The sequence below is a fragment of the Mucor mucedo genome (assembly GCF_025094135.1).
Source record: "Mucor mucedo strain NRRL 3635 chromosome Unknown EV154scaffold_74, whole genome shotgun sequence".
Classification (NCBI taxonomy): domain Eukaryota; kingdom Fungi; phylum Mucoromycota; class Mucoromycetes; order Mucorales; family Mucoraceae; genus Mucor; species Mucor mucedo.
Genome location: NW_026252358.1, coordinates 41,657 through 57,563, shown reverse-complemented (window position 1 = coordinate 57,563; position 15,907 = coordinate 41,657). Strand labels below are relative to the sequence as shown.

Sequence of the window (15,907 nt, the reverse complement as noted above, 5' to 3'; positions counted from 1 at the left end):
CCGAACAATTTCTCGGTGGACTTGATCCAGGGTAAGATTCAACTGAAGAGCAAGTAAATCAACTTTTTCATCGGTAAACAACATGACTGAGAGTACAGCTGACGTGCCTCTTCACACTGTAATGCACTTTCAAAGTATATCGTCACCATGGTATAAAAGTTCCGGCGTGTTTAGAGGTGCTTGGTGAGTTCTAAAGCAATGTTGAACATCGTCTTCCATATTCCACAAGTGTCTTCAGTCAAGCGCTTGCTCTATAACATATTCCTTTTTGCTGTGATACATCTATACTTTCTTCCGGTAATTCCACACCGTCAGTCGTCCTAATTGTTACCTGCTTAGTAAAAATCGGTATCTCCTTCAGCGGCGATGACTAAATAAAATAAGTTGTGTCAATAAGGATAATAAAAAACAGATTGACGTTACTCTCATCAGCGTTTATAAATAATAGGGCGAATAGGTGTATATATATATCCAGATGCAGCTTTACGTCGCATGGGTGTCCTTACGGAGACAATTTTCCAACAGCTTTGGGATGATTAACAGGAGCCTTGCGGTTAACTAATGGAGATTCGTTGACAGTAGTTATATTGATTTCAAGAAAGAGGAAAAGATCGCCCAGGATAACTGCCTTTTAAGTTTTTTTTTAAAAGTACATGGTCGTCAAAAAGAAACTTGTCTGACAACTAAACACTTATCAGCAAAATGATTACAGGGTAGAGTCGTATGATAGCTGCGTAGTCTGGTGCTGGTTGAAAAAAAAAGCGTGAATGTGCATCGTGCCTGAAAGTATGAATCAAGGACTTATTAAATACGCATTAATAAACTGAAAGCTACAAGTTCGACAATGGCAGTTTATGTCCTGTAGAGTTATGAGTATGATTTTTTTTTACACGGAGACAAATTATTTGAGAATCAGGTATTCTTGGGCTTGCACAGTCTCATTATTAAAACGTGGCCTGAAGGATTCATGTGAAAAATTGTTTTTATCCGTTACACAAAAAGAACATTTCGCATACAAAAGCAAAACTTCAATGCCCATTTTCTCGACACACAATGAAGAAAATAACTATGATATGCACACGGATGTGATGAGAATTTTACGGATTATTCAAAGGATAACATAAAAGTCCAAAAAGTAGTGAAAGAAAAATTAAGTTTGTAAAAGTAGCCTAGACAAAATCATCAAAATAAACAAAAGAAAAAATAATTTGTATAAAAGGGAGACGGGTGCGAAAGAAACGCCCTTTATCTTTTTTTCCTCTTTTAAATATTAGAACAGAGATGTTAGCATGGCTTCAGCACAAGGAAGACACTCTCGTCTCTGTTCGTTTCCGTTAAATCTATCCACTTCATGACAGATCGGGCAGTGTTCCAAAGGCCGTAGTATTCCCAAACAGGTTTACATTAGAGGAGTCTGTTGGTGTGTCAAAGTCGCTGGGCAATAAGGGTTTTGCGCGCAGCCGTGTGGGATCTTTATTTGTCTGTATCGCTTCATTCGCTTACAATCTGACTTGGGTTAGTAGCCCTAGTTCCAGGAACTTCTTACAAACTAGTACCACAATCCGTTAGGTGGAAGGGTTGGATTTAGGAGCGAGTTAAAAGACGGTGGATGGTCGTAGCTGTTTGAAGCCTGTCAACACGCTCTTAGTCACGGGTCTTGGTTGGGATATAATTTTGGCTTTGTATCAATGGCACGTAAGAATGTTTAGTACCCGAATGTATCTTGTAAGTGCTTTGCCTTGGTTTGTTTACGTCTACGCTAGAGATATTGCAATCCGCATAGGCAGCTAAAGATGGACCTCCTCCTAGACAGTTACCTCATCTACACGGAATGTTCGCCTTAAAGCCATTACCCGTCCAGGTGCGGCTGCTACGACTCAGTTGCCAGGGTAAAAAGCACCACCCCAACATGGTGTAGGGGGTATTTGGTCCTGGTGATTCTCATGTTGTGCATTGTGGGCAGGCAGTATGAGGAGAATCAGGTTCTTTATTGAAGATGGTTTACCGGAAACATTTTAAATTTTTGGGCCAGGATGTGCTTCCACCTTCTCGTGGTCTGGCCTGTTAACCAGCTATTTATATGTTGGGAACTAGGAGAAGCGCTTGTTAACATAGTTTATATATTTTCATTAAAATAAATAAAAAGTTTTTTCTGCTTTAGCCTATATCATAATATGCTCATCATGGATTTTAAAACCCTTTAATACAAGGTATACTTGAAGAAGTTCTTGTCTAATTAAGTTTTAATAAAATGCTTTTATATTCAATATTTGCTTGAAACAGACAGGCATCTTTTTGGCATTAGTAGTATGTATTCTTTTTTTTTTTTTTTCTTTTTTTGTTAGTGTCAAGTAATCTTGTATACAAAAAAGAGCAATCACAGCCACTAAGAAAAGCTTAACATTAAGAAAGCACGATAACGTTAATGTTAACATTAGAAGTTTAACTGCTAAGTTATCTAAATCAAGGCCATTGTTAAGAATGTAATCAACTCAAATCACTTGTGCCATTGAGCCAAATAGGTTTTGGCTAACATTGGCCTTCGTACAAGTAAAGCACGCTTTTATTATTATGTGCTTTTTTCGATCAGTTGAGAAATAGTAGCTGAGTGAGGCGATTTTGAACTTATGGAAGTATTCGACCTGAGTTAACATTAAGTGAATGGATATTAACAGATTTTAAGGAGCGAGATAAAACTGCTACATTAGTAGCATGTACCGATTCTGTGAGTAGCTTTGGACAAGTCTGGGTAATTTGACAAATAATCGACTTGGATATTGTTGAAAAGCACAAGGACAAGATTCAAGGGACACAAAGAAAGTATACAAAAAACATGGTTACGAATATTTGTTTGTCATTTGTGGGAGAGTGATATCCAGGTTTATTGTGCTGTATAACAATCATTCACAATTTGTATCAGTTTATTTATTATATCTACAGACTATTTATCATAAATGACATGCTGGTTTATGGTATATAGACTATTTAGGGACACAATTATACTTATATTATGTGATTAAAAAAATATTATGACACTAAATTATTTTCAACGATTGATTGTACACAAATGATGTACTACGGGTACTGGCTCCGTTAACTTGAATTGATCCCACCATGATGATTTAGCTTTATCCCTTGAAAAAAAAAATGCTCTTTTTTGAATTGTAGTTGCTATTTTTTATTGTATATTATAATACTTTTTCTCGTTCAATTTTAGCAGATAAATGATGTTTCCAATCCTGTAATGAACAATAAGTGTGGAGAGATACTTATACTTACAATATTGGTAGGTCACTCAAATAAAATAGGTACCTGTTGACACAATATTCTAAAAATGGAGACGTATAAAGTACCACTATTGATAGCCTATTGTATAATTTTTTCCAGATAATAGCTGATACCTATAGTATATACATGCTTGTGGCTGTTGTGAATTGTTAAAATGAAATAGAGTTTAATGAATCACTTCAAATTTGTAAGTGCTCAAAATGATAGTATACTAAGGAGTTGACGTAGGATTTTTGTACAACTTGATGAAGTGTCAAATAAGGTTATTCTTTAAAGGTCTAAAAACGGATAAAGCAGCTGCTTGCTAATTCACTGCGATCTTTACGAAAACCAAAGCCCACCGAAAAAATAAATCTACTTTGTATAATTGAGATCAGAAAACAAGTTTTTAAAGATTAGGCTAAAAAGTGAGTGACGGACTATGTATTCCGAAAGTAATAAATAGGTTCGAAGTGGACGTTTATTCATTTAAAGTTGAATATAAGTTAGACGGGAAAGATTAAAAGTGAAATATCATTTAAGATTAACCAAAATATTGCAGCTCTAGGTCACAATTGAAACTATCTCTCAAATTAGTAAGCATATTGACATTCATTTAACGCTTTGAAAAAGGAGTTGTTATGCTTAAAAATAGACAATTGGGTTTGAAAGGCTTTTAAAAACACCATTATTGCATGGCAATTGTCATTTTTTTTTCTTTCGTATGAATATTTTTGCTTAGGACATTCTTTAAATGTTTCTCAGGCTGAAAAGGTACAACAGATTCCTAAATTACGTTCAAGCGACATCACAATTATGAAAATCTTCGGCTGACTTTCAACTATCGTAACACACATCAAGATCATTGATCCGAACAGATCAAGATATTCGTGTTGAATAAACTCATGGTATTTCCTTGTAAGAGAGCATCTGATGCATATAGTCTGAACAAACGAGCACGGTATTTTTACAAGTAGCACTACTTATTTGTAACAAAAACTTTGTTTGCTTGTAATTTTAAACTTAATTTTATACTACGTAATCGGAATCAGGACTGAAAAGAATATTATGATGAAAAAACAGAAAGAAAAAAACTGACGCACTTGCTGTCAGCCTAACTTTAAGGATCTATTAGCAGCAGGCTGAATTCTTGTTCGACGGGGCAGTGTTTTTGTTCATGTGTGGCATATTTAGAAGTTTCTATGATGTAATTTTGCGTCTTGTTAGATCTAAAGTAATGCTGTTGGGTTTATTTTGAAAAAAGATTTTAACTTAAAGGCAACTACTCGATATTGAATATCTACTCTCATGTAAACTAGTTGACATAACAGTGCAGAAAATAAAAGGGGATATAATACACGCTATTTATTACTAAGCTAAATGTGTTTTTAAGTATACTTTGTACTTCGATAAACTTTTATTGTCTATAATAATGTTCTGGATGTATACATGCCAATTTTAAGATAGAAGTTTGTGTGAGCGAGAATTACCATCCTGAAATCCCGGCTACACGCATAGTGGCGAGCCTGAAATTTTTTTGACACTCAATGTGGACGATAAAAAAAAATAGCCAATCATGAGTAAAAAAGATTCTGATGTATTGGGAATTTGTATCCAAAAATGTTGAATTTTCAAAGATCCACCTGATTGTCTAAAATTATAGTTTCCCATCTTTTAATCTATCGTAATTCAAAATGCCTGTTTAGAAAAATTAAGCGTCTTCACCCCTGACTACCCAAATTATTTATCGCGTGGGCCATTTTTTTTTTTTTTTATATTTTTTTTAAAAAAACACAATTACTTCTTTGCAGGGAACCTAACCTTTTTTTTCCTTTGGTTATAAAAAAAAAAAAAAAAAAAAGTAGCTATGAAGAATACGGTAAAATAAACCAATGGTTTTTAACGATAAATTCCCTGGAATACAGTCTTTGTATAAAATAGCGTTTTACACTTTACGGGCTAACAAAAAAAAAAAAAAAAAAGAAAAAAAAATAGTCTATAATAATACTTAATGTGGTTAGAAAAAAGTTGTCGTTTAAAGGAATTTCAGCATTCAACTTCGTGCCGGTATTCTTACCTTTTTTTTTTTTAATATAATCCACAAATAGACTTGTACATGTGTTTCCTAGAAAAGTTTCTTACAGAATCCGATAGAATCTTTTCTTTTTATTCTTTTAAAAATATTTAATAAATCTTGTCATGAATGTATTGTGTGACTTAAAAAAAAGAATGTATTCAGTATTGGAATATGATACAAGCGGAACCATATCTTCAAAAATATTTTCATTATGCTATTATTGAAGCTAAAAACCATCATCTAAGGGCACGTTGTGTATTCTCACATTACCTGTAATACAAACTGACATTTTTAAATGCACGACAGACCAGCCTTTTGGTTTTAAATAAGATATGTGGGAGTTTATTCAACGACGATACGGCCAACTAACCTTAATTAAAGCCTAGACGCATGCTGTTGGTTGCACAATTAGCTTAAAATCCTTTAGCAACAACATCCGCCCTCTGTTTATCACTCCCTATAATGCGATAGACGGATGGTTTTTAAAGAGATGCTCCAAAAAGTCCAGTAAAAGATCCATCACCCACATCGGCTGATTTCACCAGCGACGGATAGAATAAAGTTCATTCCAATTTCATGCATATAGTATTTGGTACTAATAAATTCGAGTAACTCCTTGCCAAAAGCTTTATACACCCGAAAGAGTGATTCATGATAGTAAACCATGTGAATAAGCAAATGAAGCCTAGGCTCGGCGCGGGTTTGGTTTGAACCTAACAAGCATCTACATCTAGGCTGATTCTTTATTCGAGTTTTTAAACCCTCCTCTAAACACTGACGCGTTTAAGGAATCGAATTGGAACGAAATTGCGCTAATTGATCCTGCCACTGCTTGGACTTATCCGAATATGTGGGCTAGACAACTTTTGTTTGTTAGCAGCAAAATTTTCTTTTGCCGATTTTTACGCATTTGGATTTTACGTTTGTGGTCATGAAAAAAAAACAAGGGAACTTGTATTTTATGATAGGATAATCATTATTTTCATAATTTCGTCGGTTATGGCAAATCTTGGTTGTAATCATCAGTATGTCATTTCTTTCAACCCCAACATGCGGTCATTCCGAGTATGGAAAAATCGTAAAGTCATGTCTGGACTAACTAAATAGTGTCGTGAAACACAAGAAGCCTTATCCAGACAAATAAAAAACAAAACAAAACAAAAAGAGCACATGAATTATGTTGCTTGTGCTAAAATATTTTCCTTTAGCCACTGGATATACTTTATTTTAAAAAGGTTAAAAATATAAGCCTTATGCAGTACCACGTTAAAGATTTTATATGCAAGGTAAAAGCTAGCACCTATTTTGTAATGCTGATCTATCTCCATGGTCTTAAAAGTAGCGATATATTTACTGAAAATGGAATTCAATCTGTAGCACCCATGCGAAACACTAATTAAAAGACTTTTTTTTTTGGTTTGGTTTTTTACGCAAGTATTTTTAGATGTATAAATAATAAAAAGCCTGTACTCTGAAAGAACATTTTAGAGCATTTTGAGGATTCCAAGACAAATAATTCTAGAAGTACTTATTTCCTAAAAAGGCTAGACTTGAATATGTTCTAAAAGAGGGAAATTCTTATTAGTGCGTCATACATGGTTTGAGTAGGAACCATACAAAATAATAACATGCCGATCACACTGATTTTGCCATCAGGCCATTTCTTTATATACTTTTTTACAGGCATGACAGGAATATCACTTTTACAGCCATCTCGTATCACAGAACATATACACGAAGTAGCAAAATTAATTCAGGAACGGGTTATTCTAGAAAAGAAAAGATTGATTAAAAGACGCGTATGCTATTGGAGCGGTACTTCTTTTTTTTTGTGTGTGTGCATGCCATGAGTTAGGAATCAGCCATTTTTTCTCGGACTTTGCATGTTTTCTTTTTAGCTTGAAATTACTTTTCGAATGTGTAAAATATAGAGCTTTACTCGATTTGTAAAGATCCGAGATTTTATATGGTGTAACGACTGTCTTTTTTACATGTGCACCAATAGAATATGTTTGGAATTGTAGATTTATTTGATTTATGTACAGTGGTATATATACAGGGGGAATTTTATATATAAAAAAAAAAGGTGTATTTAAATTAGCAGATGATGGCCGTGGTTACAGAGTTGACGCTTTTCGTAGTAGATCTCTTTGATTTTTTCAGGCCATTGATTAATTGAGTCTTGGTATATATACTTAATTGACGAGCATATTCGTATCTTGCCATAGCCATGATATCGTCTCTTGTGTATTTCTTGGAAGAGGGAGTAGTAGTTTGATTTGGCATTGTAGAGGGAGAAATTGTTATATAAAAGTTGGATAATATTAAAACAGAAAATCTGAGAAAATTTGTTTCCTATTTATATACTCTGAAAATATAAATAATTTAGCCGTGCCGTAACACAAACAATGGTGTCTCACTTTAAAAAGGAAAGTCCATGATATCATCTTCCCTCCGCCCCTCTTACCACCCCCCACTTCGCCCATTGTTTTTTTTGACGTAAATGAATCCAATTTACTTTCTTTTAATTGGTTTAAGGCTCTTTTATCCAATCACCTTGTCCCTTCCCCACACCAATTAATCGGCGCTATTTCTCCCCCCCCAAAATTTCACATTTTGGAAGCAGAAAGAGCTTTCTTGTTCTCAGGTGATAGTTGCTTACCACTTTTAGAAGACTCCAATAAAAAAAGTGTGGATTACACGATCTCGGGAAGGCTTGGACAGATTACCGTCCATGTCTAAACGTTACCATGGAAATTAATCGTCACCTGATCTTGAAAGTCCATCTACAGTTTTACAATGGCGGTGGTTAAGGCCTTTGGCATATCCCACTATTTTCTATAAGCAGTTGTTTCGGTTCTTTTGTTAAAACAAGTAACACCCGAGATTTCTCAAATGTTATTGCTTACCATTTCGCACCTATCTGCAGCAAGACGCGCGGCAGCTATCTTCAGGATGTTTTAGAAGTTGCTGGATCCGAAGTACGCATTAAGGGGTAAACTTTTTTTTTTTTTTAGTTTTTTTTCTGATTCAGACATAATCCGGGGTTATTACAAATGGGGTGTTCCTTTTTGTCTGTCCCTGAATGACATATTTTCGGTGTTTCTATGAATCAAATAGAATTCCTGCTATTAACACGAGTCTTGCACGCTCTCCAAGAGGGTGCAAATGTCTCAACAAGGAACACAATAATGAATGTTCCAACAAGTTAGATGTTTTAGATGGATATAATCCCGAAAGAACAATGTGTATAAATACAATGTCATCATTGTCAGTCATCGGGCATAATATATTAAAAGCAATGTGCCCACATAGACTGTAATTTCTGGTGACAAATAGATTTGGGTATAATGTATTCAGTGTTTACCAACTTAGAAACTGTAATATGACATGACGATTCTCGTACATAGGCCTGAAATATAAAACGGTATCACTGTAGAACTCAGGGCGCAGCACTGTCTAATAAAAACTTGAAATCAAACGTTATTTATATCATCATACATGGTTTAGTTGTATCAAGTCAATTTCAGCGCATGGATAGAAACACATGCCAAGCCGTCGTAGTATTCTGGCCTACAAGCAGCAGCAGACCAATATTCTAATGCCCGACTGCCAATTCTTGTGACCTGGTGTTTTTTTCCACCTGAATATCCTTTCTTTCTTTTCTGAATATAATAAGATGGCTACGCCTCAAATACCATTCATTAGTGCACCGTCTAAAAAGACAGATGATGTAGATTGGGTACATCCGCTCAAAAAATACATTGCTCGTTTCTACCAAGACGATCCTGAAAAATATAAAGAAGAAACTCAGTCTTTCAATAGGTTACGCCAAGATATTCGTGGTGCAGGAAAGGATATTACCGGAAGAGACTTACTTTATCGGTATTTTGGTCAATTGGAATTGCTCGACCTGCGCTTTCCTGTGGATGAGAAGCATGTCAAAGTTTTGTTTAATTGGTAAGAATGTCTCCAGTACCCTCCTGTTTTATTTTATTTTGCATAACGAAGATTGAAATTGACTTTATCAAACAGGTATGATGCATTCAACAATCGTGCTATATCCCAATACTCGTTAGCTTTTGAAAAAGCCAGTGTAATTTTTAATGAGGCTGCTACACTTTCTGCTATTGCTAGCTCGCAAAATCGAGCAGAGACAGAGGGCCGTAAAAAGGCTTTTCGTTATTTCCAGGTTTCAGCAGGCATGTTCCAATATATCAATGACAATTTCTTGCATGCTCCCTCAGAAGACCTGAGTCGTGAAACTGTCAATGTTCTGTCGGAACTCATGTTAGTACAGGCCCAGGAATGCTTTTTGGAAATTAGTTTACGTGAAAAGACAAAGGATAATTTGATTGCCAAACTCGCCAGTCATGCATGTTGGGCCTATGGCAACTTGGTAGATTCTTTGGGCGATGCTGTGACAAGAGGAGTGGGTGTAGATAAGTCTTGGATATTGGTTTGTCAGATTAAGCAGAAATATTATTCCGCTATTGCTCAAGAGCATAAAGCCGCTGCCTGTGAAGCCGAGGGAAAATATGGTGAATGCGCCAGTCGTTACGGTGCTGCTGAATCTGCCGCCAAAGAAGCTGTGAAATTAGCCGGCTCATTAAACTCGGCCCTGGTATCCTCAAACCATGCTAACGGCACTGTCCCTTCTGAAAGTGCCCACGCCATCACAGAGCTCTGTAAGAATTTGGCTGCCACCTGCGGAGAAAAGTTTACCGCTGCTACCCGAGATAACGACATGATTTATCATGAAACCGCGCCTCAAGAATCCATTTTGACTCCTATCGATCGACTTAAGGCCGTTAAATCGATCCCTATGAACGAACTTTATGCCCCCGAAGAAATGAAAAAGATTATCGGTGCGGATTTGTTTTGCAAGCTGATTCCCATTAGCGTTCATGAGAGTGCATCACTTTATTCGGAGGAAAAAGCCAAATTACTTCGCTCTGAAAACGAACGTTGTGATATCTCCAAAGCCGAATTAAATGCTTCGCTAGATTACATGAAGTTACCAGCTTCACTTTCCAAGTTTAAGAACCAACAGCAGGCAACACAATCTTTGGATAGTTATGCTTCTCCGCCTTCCGAAGTCAAAGGATGGGCTGACCAAGTCGCCGCGGATGAACGGCGTACGAACATTGGCGAATTGCTAAACTCTTTAACCTCTTTAAGAGCAAGAGCAAGACAGGCTTTAGATGAAGCTTCGCTGAATATGGATAAGGAGATGAGAGAGTGTGAACAAGGAAGAGTAAAATATGGCGAGCAATGGACACAACCACCATCAGGTCCTCTCACTAGTGAATTTAGACACGATATCAACAACCACCGTCATACCTTGGATGGTGCCTCTCAGTCTGACAATCAACTTGTTGCAAAGTATGAGTCTGTTCGACGCAACATTGATATTTTGAAACACGGTGGACAGAGCCGTGAATTAGAGAGAGCATATGCCGAATGCATCTCTGTGCTTGCTGATAGTAAGCAAAATAAGGACCCTGGTATGAACTTGCTGGATATTGATACATCCGGATCCGAAAAGAAGACTGAGAGTTTAAACGAAAAGGTGAAGCGAGTAGAATCTATCCTTGAGAAATTGCGCAAGATTGAAAGTGACCGTGATGACACATTCCGTGATTTAAAAGACAAGACATTGCAAGATGATATCTCTCAGCTGCTAATTTTGAACAAGAAGGCCAACATCGAGCAACAAATCTTTGCTGCAGAACTCGAAAAGTTTCGCCCTCATCAACAACGTATCTCGGCTACTATACAACATCAACAGCAAGCCATTCAGGATTTGACAGAAGCGTTTAAGGAACTAATGGAAGGTGACGAAGCACAAAATTTGCAATCACAGCATGATAAAGCGGACCGTCTTGTTCGTAACTTGACAGCAGATTTCAGTGAGGCAAAGACCATATATTTTGAGTTGAAGGAAGGCTTAAATCGAGGCGTCCAATTTTATTCGGGCGTTCAAGACACTGTGGATAATTTAAGCAGAAATATTTCTAGATTTATTACAGAAAGATCTAATGAAAGAAGTCGCTTGATGGATGAAATTGAAAGTCAAAAGAGTACTAGGGAACAAGAGTTGCTTCGCGAGACTTTAAACAAGTATGCAAGTGCCCCTGCTCCCTCCGCCATGTCTCATCTTACCAATCAAACTCGTCAATTATCCATGAACGAACCTACAGCACCTTATAATCCTGGATTTACACCTGCTCCCCCACCAAAGCCTCAAGCCTTCCAACAGCAGCAACAACCTCCACCATCGCCTTATGGCATCTATGGTGCCTCCACTGCTCCCAGCGCTACCCCTTATCAACAACCTTACCAACAACCCTATCAACAACAACAACAACAACCACAACAACCACAATCTCCATACCATGGTCAACAGGCACAATTTAACCGTCCTGTGTACAACAATCAACATAGTTACCAGCCCCAATACCAACCTCCACCCTCCCAAATAAATTATTACGCACAACCTCCTCAACCACAATACCGTCCCCAGCAGCAACAACAACAGCAGATGAATCCCCCTGCAGGTGTGATGGGTGCACCTCAAGGTTATCAACCTCATTACCAACAACAACCACAATGGCAGCCACAACCACAACAACAACAATGGCAACAGCAGCAACAGCCTTATCAACAAAGACCTCCTCCTCCTCCATCTGGTGGTAGTGGGAATTTGTTGGACTAAAATATATAATTTTATTACACGATTGAAAAAATAAAAAAAAATGAGTATTTATCATTGATTTGTCAGATTTTTGTTATTGGCAACATATATCCGGGAAGTTGAGTCATAAAGTTTACATGATAACAACATGTATCTATGACGAACTTGGATCGTCATACCCCTCCTCCTTTCCGCTTATAGATAGAGACGGTATCAGTTACGTTATAAGTTTTTTTTTTATGAACTTGATTACTTATTTATGCATGTTACACTAGGTCAAGACAATGAGTGTTTTGACATCTTTATAAGCCGACCTGGGTCCTCTATACTTGACGCCCCAAAGTTAAAAGGCAAAAAAAAAAAAAAAAGAGGTCATGCTTTTCATTTTAGAATTAGTATATACAGAAGGTCACACAATCTAAATAAGGGCCGTTTATTGCGGCTTGAAATGTTGTCATTTGGGATAAAAATGTGTATACAGTCTCCAATAGTTGGGTAGATCTTTATTATGACTTAAAAACAAGGAATAATAGTTTATTTGTCAAGTTTGGGACAATCACTGTAATTAGAAAAAATATGAATTGACAGCTTTTTTAATAGAGGTCTTATTAAAGTTTAAAAACTTACCGGGTTTTATGAGCAAAACTACCGCATTCACAGCATTGTTGAGAGTGGCCATTGGTAAGCTTGGTTTGAATGATAACAGCCATGATGATACAAAAAGATAAATAACGAATTTATATGTATATATTAAAAGAAGGGCTACCAGCTCAAAAAAAAAAAGGATTACTTTTATACCTTTTTGATTGTGGGATTTCAAAAAAAAAAAAAGAAAAAAAAAGAAAAAAACCTGTCATTGACAAGTACATGTATGTATATGGATTATATATTTATTAAAAGATAAAAAAAAGTGCATAAGGGAAAAAAAATTTCCTTTTTTTAGGTGCAAAGGGCCATCTTTTCATCACTCAATTGCTTGTATTTTTCTTGTAAATCTCTTTCTCTACTAGCCAACTTATATACTTCGTCTTCCAATGACTCAATACGTCTTGGAATAGCAGACTTTTCGGAAATTTGTAGAGTGACAAAACTTTGGTATTCCACTTGAGCCGCTTCAAATTCTTCAAAGGCATCCACGATTTGCTGTGATAATGCTTTAGATCGTGTCATATAACCTCCTAATCTAATATCCAACTTATTTTCAAGCTTTCCCGCACGAGTAGCATCTCTAATCATTGTTTGACGATTTGCCTATTTATAAATAAAAACAAAGGTTCAATCAACCTGAACCACAAAAGATAAAAATAAAATTACTCACTTCCACAATTTTGTCTAAACCTTGAATGATATCCTTTTCGTCATCCATTTCATTTAGTGTCATGAACTGATTGAACTTTGCGGAGAACAATAAATCTTCATGTTCTTGATTCCATGTCTGCTCGAAATTAGGCTTAGAAGAAACATGTTCCCAAACAGCCTTTTTAACATTATCCTCCTTTGATAAACCGAGTGTATTTACAATTTCTTGATCCAATTCTTTACGTGCGTCTTGTAATGTCACTGAATCAAATTCATCCTCAAGACCTGCCAAGGTACCATCTAACTGGGTAGCACCAGGTGCAATCTTACCACCTACCACGGGATATTTGACAGCATCGTGCTTTAAAAGACGCGATAATTCTTCGCTAATCATCTTTTCGATTTCGGAAGCGTTTTTATCTACTGAAAAGGTAGGTACGACAGTAGGTCTAGGTAAACCTAACTGAACAGCTAAAGAACGACGGGCAGCACGTTCAGCTGCTTCTTGTTCGGCTGCTTCCTTTTCCTCACGTTCAAAATCGCTCATATCTTCAATTGTCTCCTCTGCCTTTGATTTTTTCTCATGCTCTTCTTCCATCTCTGGTAATTTGATCTCCCATTCATTACGAGGCTTGGGCAAACTGGAGAGTCCCTGTAAAAGCGATCGTTTGTTTTGCGTGTGGAAAGCCTTCTCTTCGCGAGGAGTTTTAAAGGGTGTGTTGTCATCCATGGTGCGAGATCCGCGAAGGGGTGTTGCCATAGGGTTGGGCGTTTGGATGGGTACGTGTTTAGGTGTAGCTCCCTGGAATCCAGTGCCTTCTAAAAGTGATGTATTTTCACCGCCCAAAAGAGGGGTTTGTGCATTACTGAGTGCGATAAGATTACGAGCTTCAATCATTAAATTATCATCTGAAGAGAGAAGTAGATTGTAAATACGAAAAAGTTGAGGTTAAGATTTTCTGATCACAAAAAATATTAAACTTACTGCTGGGAGGAGCACGAGGGGTTCTTGTGGCAAGGGTATTAGGAGTGAAATTGTAATCACCAACCAAGCCTTGTGTGGCACTCACATCACTATCTAGCACTAAATTCTTTGCATTTTCACCTGCAAAACCTGATTTCAGGATATCTTCCAACTCCTGTTCGCCTACTTGGGGAGCAGGCAAGACCAAACGACGACGTTTTGCAATTTGTTCCTGTTCTTGCATTTGAATGATTTTGGCGCTCTTTTCGGGTACAAATTTGCCTTGATTTCCTTCCGTTGATGCATTTGGGTTCTGCTTAGCCTTTCTCTTCTTTTCACGGTTCTTTTCATCTTCAATATCTGCACGACGTCTGTTGAGTTTTGATAAATGAACGTTGGTGAGTTTTCCAGGATCGACGGTGCGGCCGGCTTCTTCTGTGGTGTCATAAAAACCTAAGGCTGCCTTCTTTTCAAAAGGTGTGTCTGTATTGTAATCCATCACATTCTTCTTTGTCTTCATACGCATACTATACACGAAAAAAATATCAATCTCGGTTTTTTTCTAATCAACGTACATTTTCTAAAAAGAAAAACTTACTGGATACCGGCTGCCTTTAATTCTCTTCTCTTTTGGAGTGCAGTCAATCTTCTAGCCTCCTCCAATTGTCTCTCTCTTGCCTTTCTCTTTGCTTTTTTACCTTGTGTGTTTGCCAATCTTGCACGGGCTTCAGACAACATCTCCTTTTCATCTTCATCCATATCAACGGGATCGGGTCTGGCAGGTTTAGACTCAGGCTCAGGATCAACCTCTCCAGGTCTTAACTTTCTTACATCGTCAGCGCTGGGACCCGATTCGTGGCCGATGGAACCCGTTAACCCAAGTTCATCAGATCTGTCGGATTCACGCGATTCGGCTTCGTCCAAAAGTCGTTGATAACGTTCTAAACATTGAGCGGGAGTACGGCCCACAATGGGAGCAATCGTACGCCATTGTGTGGGCATTAATTTAGCGAGATGTAATAATTTCTCATCCTCTTCCTTTGACCATTCCGTCTAAATTATTAAAGTACATGCGTGTGTGATTAGCGAGGCGATGAGATTCTGAAAAAATAGGCTTTGGTTTACCTTTTTGATACTGGGATCTAACCATTCATACCATCTAGCTTTACATTGCTTTGGTGTCTTTCGAACAAGTAAAGAAGAAATACGCGCCCATTGATTTTTGCCGTATTTACTAACAGCAGCCTTCAAAATTTCGTCCTCTGTATTTTTCCAAACACCACCTTTAATGATGAACTTCATTTTGTATAATTTTTTATTGAACCCAGAGAGAAGAGATTTGAAAATGACAACTAAAAAAATTATACACAAAAAAGTCAACGTCACCGCTTTAATCCGACCGGAATATATGATTGGCTCATTGCTTTGAGGCCAGAAGCCAAAATTGTACCTGTACCAAAACGATGTGCGAATCATTAAGCTTTTTAGTAGACTATGACATAATATAATGATCTTGGAAGCTACTTGCGTTTTTCAACATCTCTAATAATTTTAATCAGTAAAGAAAAAAAAAGTTATACAGCAGTAATGATTATCAAAAGTG

General features: G+C 37.0%; 3 protein-coding genes across 3 annotated transcripts; 2 read left to right on the top strand and 1 right to left on the bottom strand.

Annotated features, from left to right (window-relative positions):
- Window positions 1-1,159: 1,159 nt before the first annotated feature.
- EV154DRAFT_553294 (uncharacterized protein) lies at window positions 1,160-4,101 on the top strand (the record flags this gene model as incomplete). Its single annotated transcript, XM_051605121.1, has 8 exons — window positions 1,160-1,333; window positions 1,359-1,515; window positions 1,784-1,889; window positions 2,676-2,749; window positions 3,218-3,286; window positions 3,452-3,475; window positions 3,836-3,863; window positions 4,010-4,101. Exons 1-8 carry the CDS (start codon window positions 1,290-1,292, stop codon window positions 4,099-4,101), a joined length of 594 nt encoding a protein of 197 aa, XP_051455551.1. The 5' UTR covers window positions 1,160-1,289.
- A 4,826-nt stretch (window positions 4,102-8,927) lies between these two features.
- EV154DRAFT_467756 (BRO1-like domain-containing protein) lies at window positions 8,928-12,120 on the top strand. Its single transcript, XM_051597775.1, has 2 exons — window positions 8,928-9,304; window positions 9,380-12,120. The coding sequence occupies exons 1-2, from the start codon at window positions 9,024-9,026 to the stop codon at window positions 12,060-12,062; spliced, it is 2,964 nt and encodes a 987-aa protein (XP_051455550.1). The 5' UTR covers window positions 8,928-9,023; the 3' UTR covers window positions 12,063-12,120.
- Window positions 12,121-12,897: 777 nt separating this feature from the next.
- Window positions 12,898-15,641, bottom strand: EV154DRAFT_553292 (pre-mRNA splicing factor component-domain-containing protein). The gene is made up of 5 exons (XM_051605120.1): window positions 15,430-15,641; window positions 14,903-15,357; window positions 14,326-14,831; window positions 13,360-14,249; window positions 12,898-13,292 (listed from the first exon to the last, which is right to left on the bottom strand). Exons 1-5 carry the CDS (start codon window positions 15,604-15,606, stop codon window positions 12,981-12,983), a joined length of 2,340 nt encoding a protein of 779 aa, XP_051455549.1. The 5' UTR covers window positions 15,607-15,641; the 3' UTR covers window positions 12,898-12,980.
- Window positions 15,642-15,907: the final 266 nt, after the last annotated feature.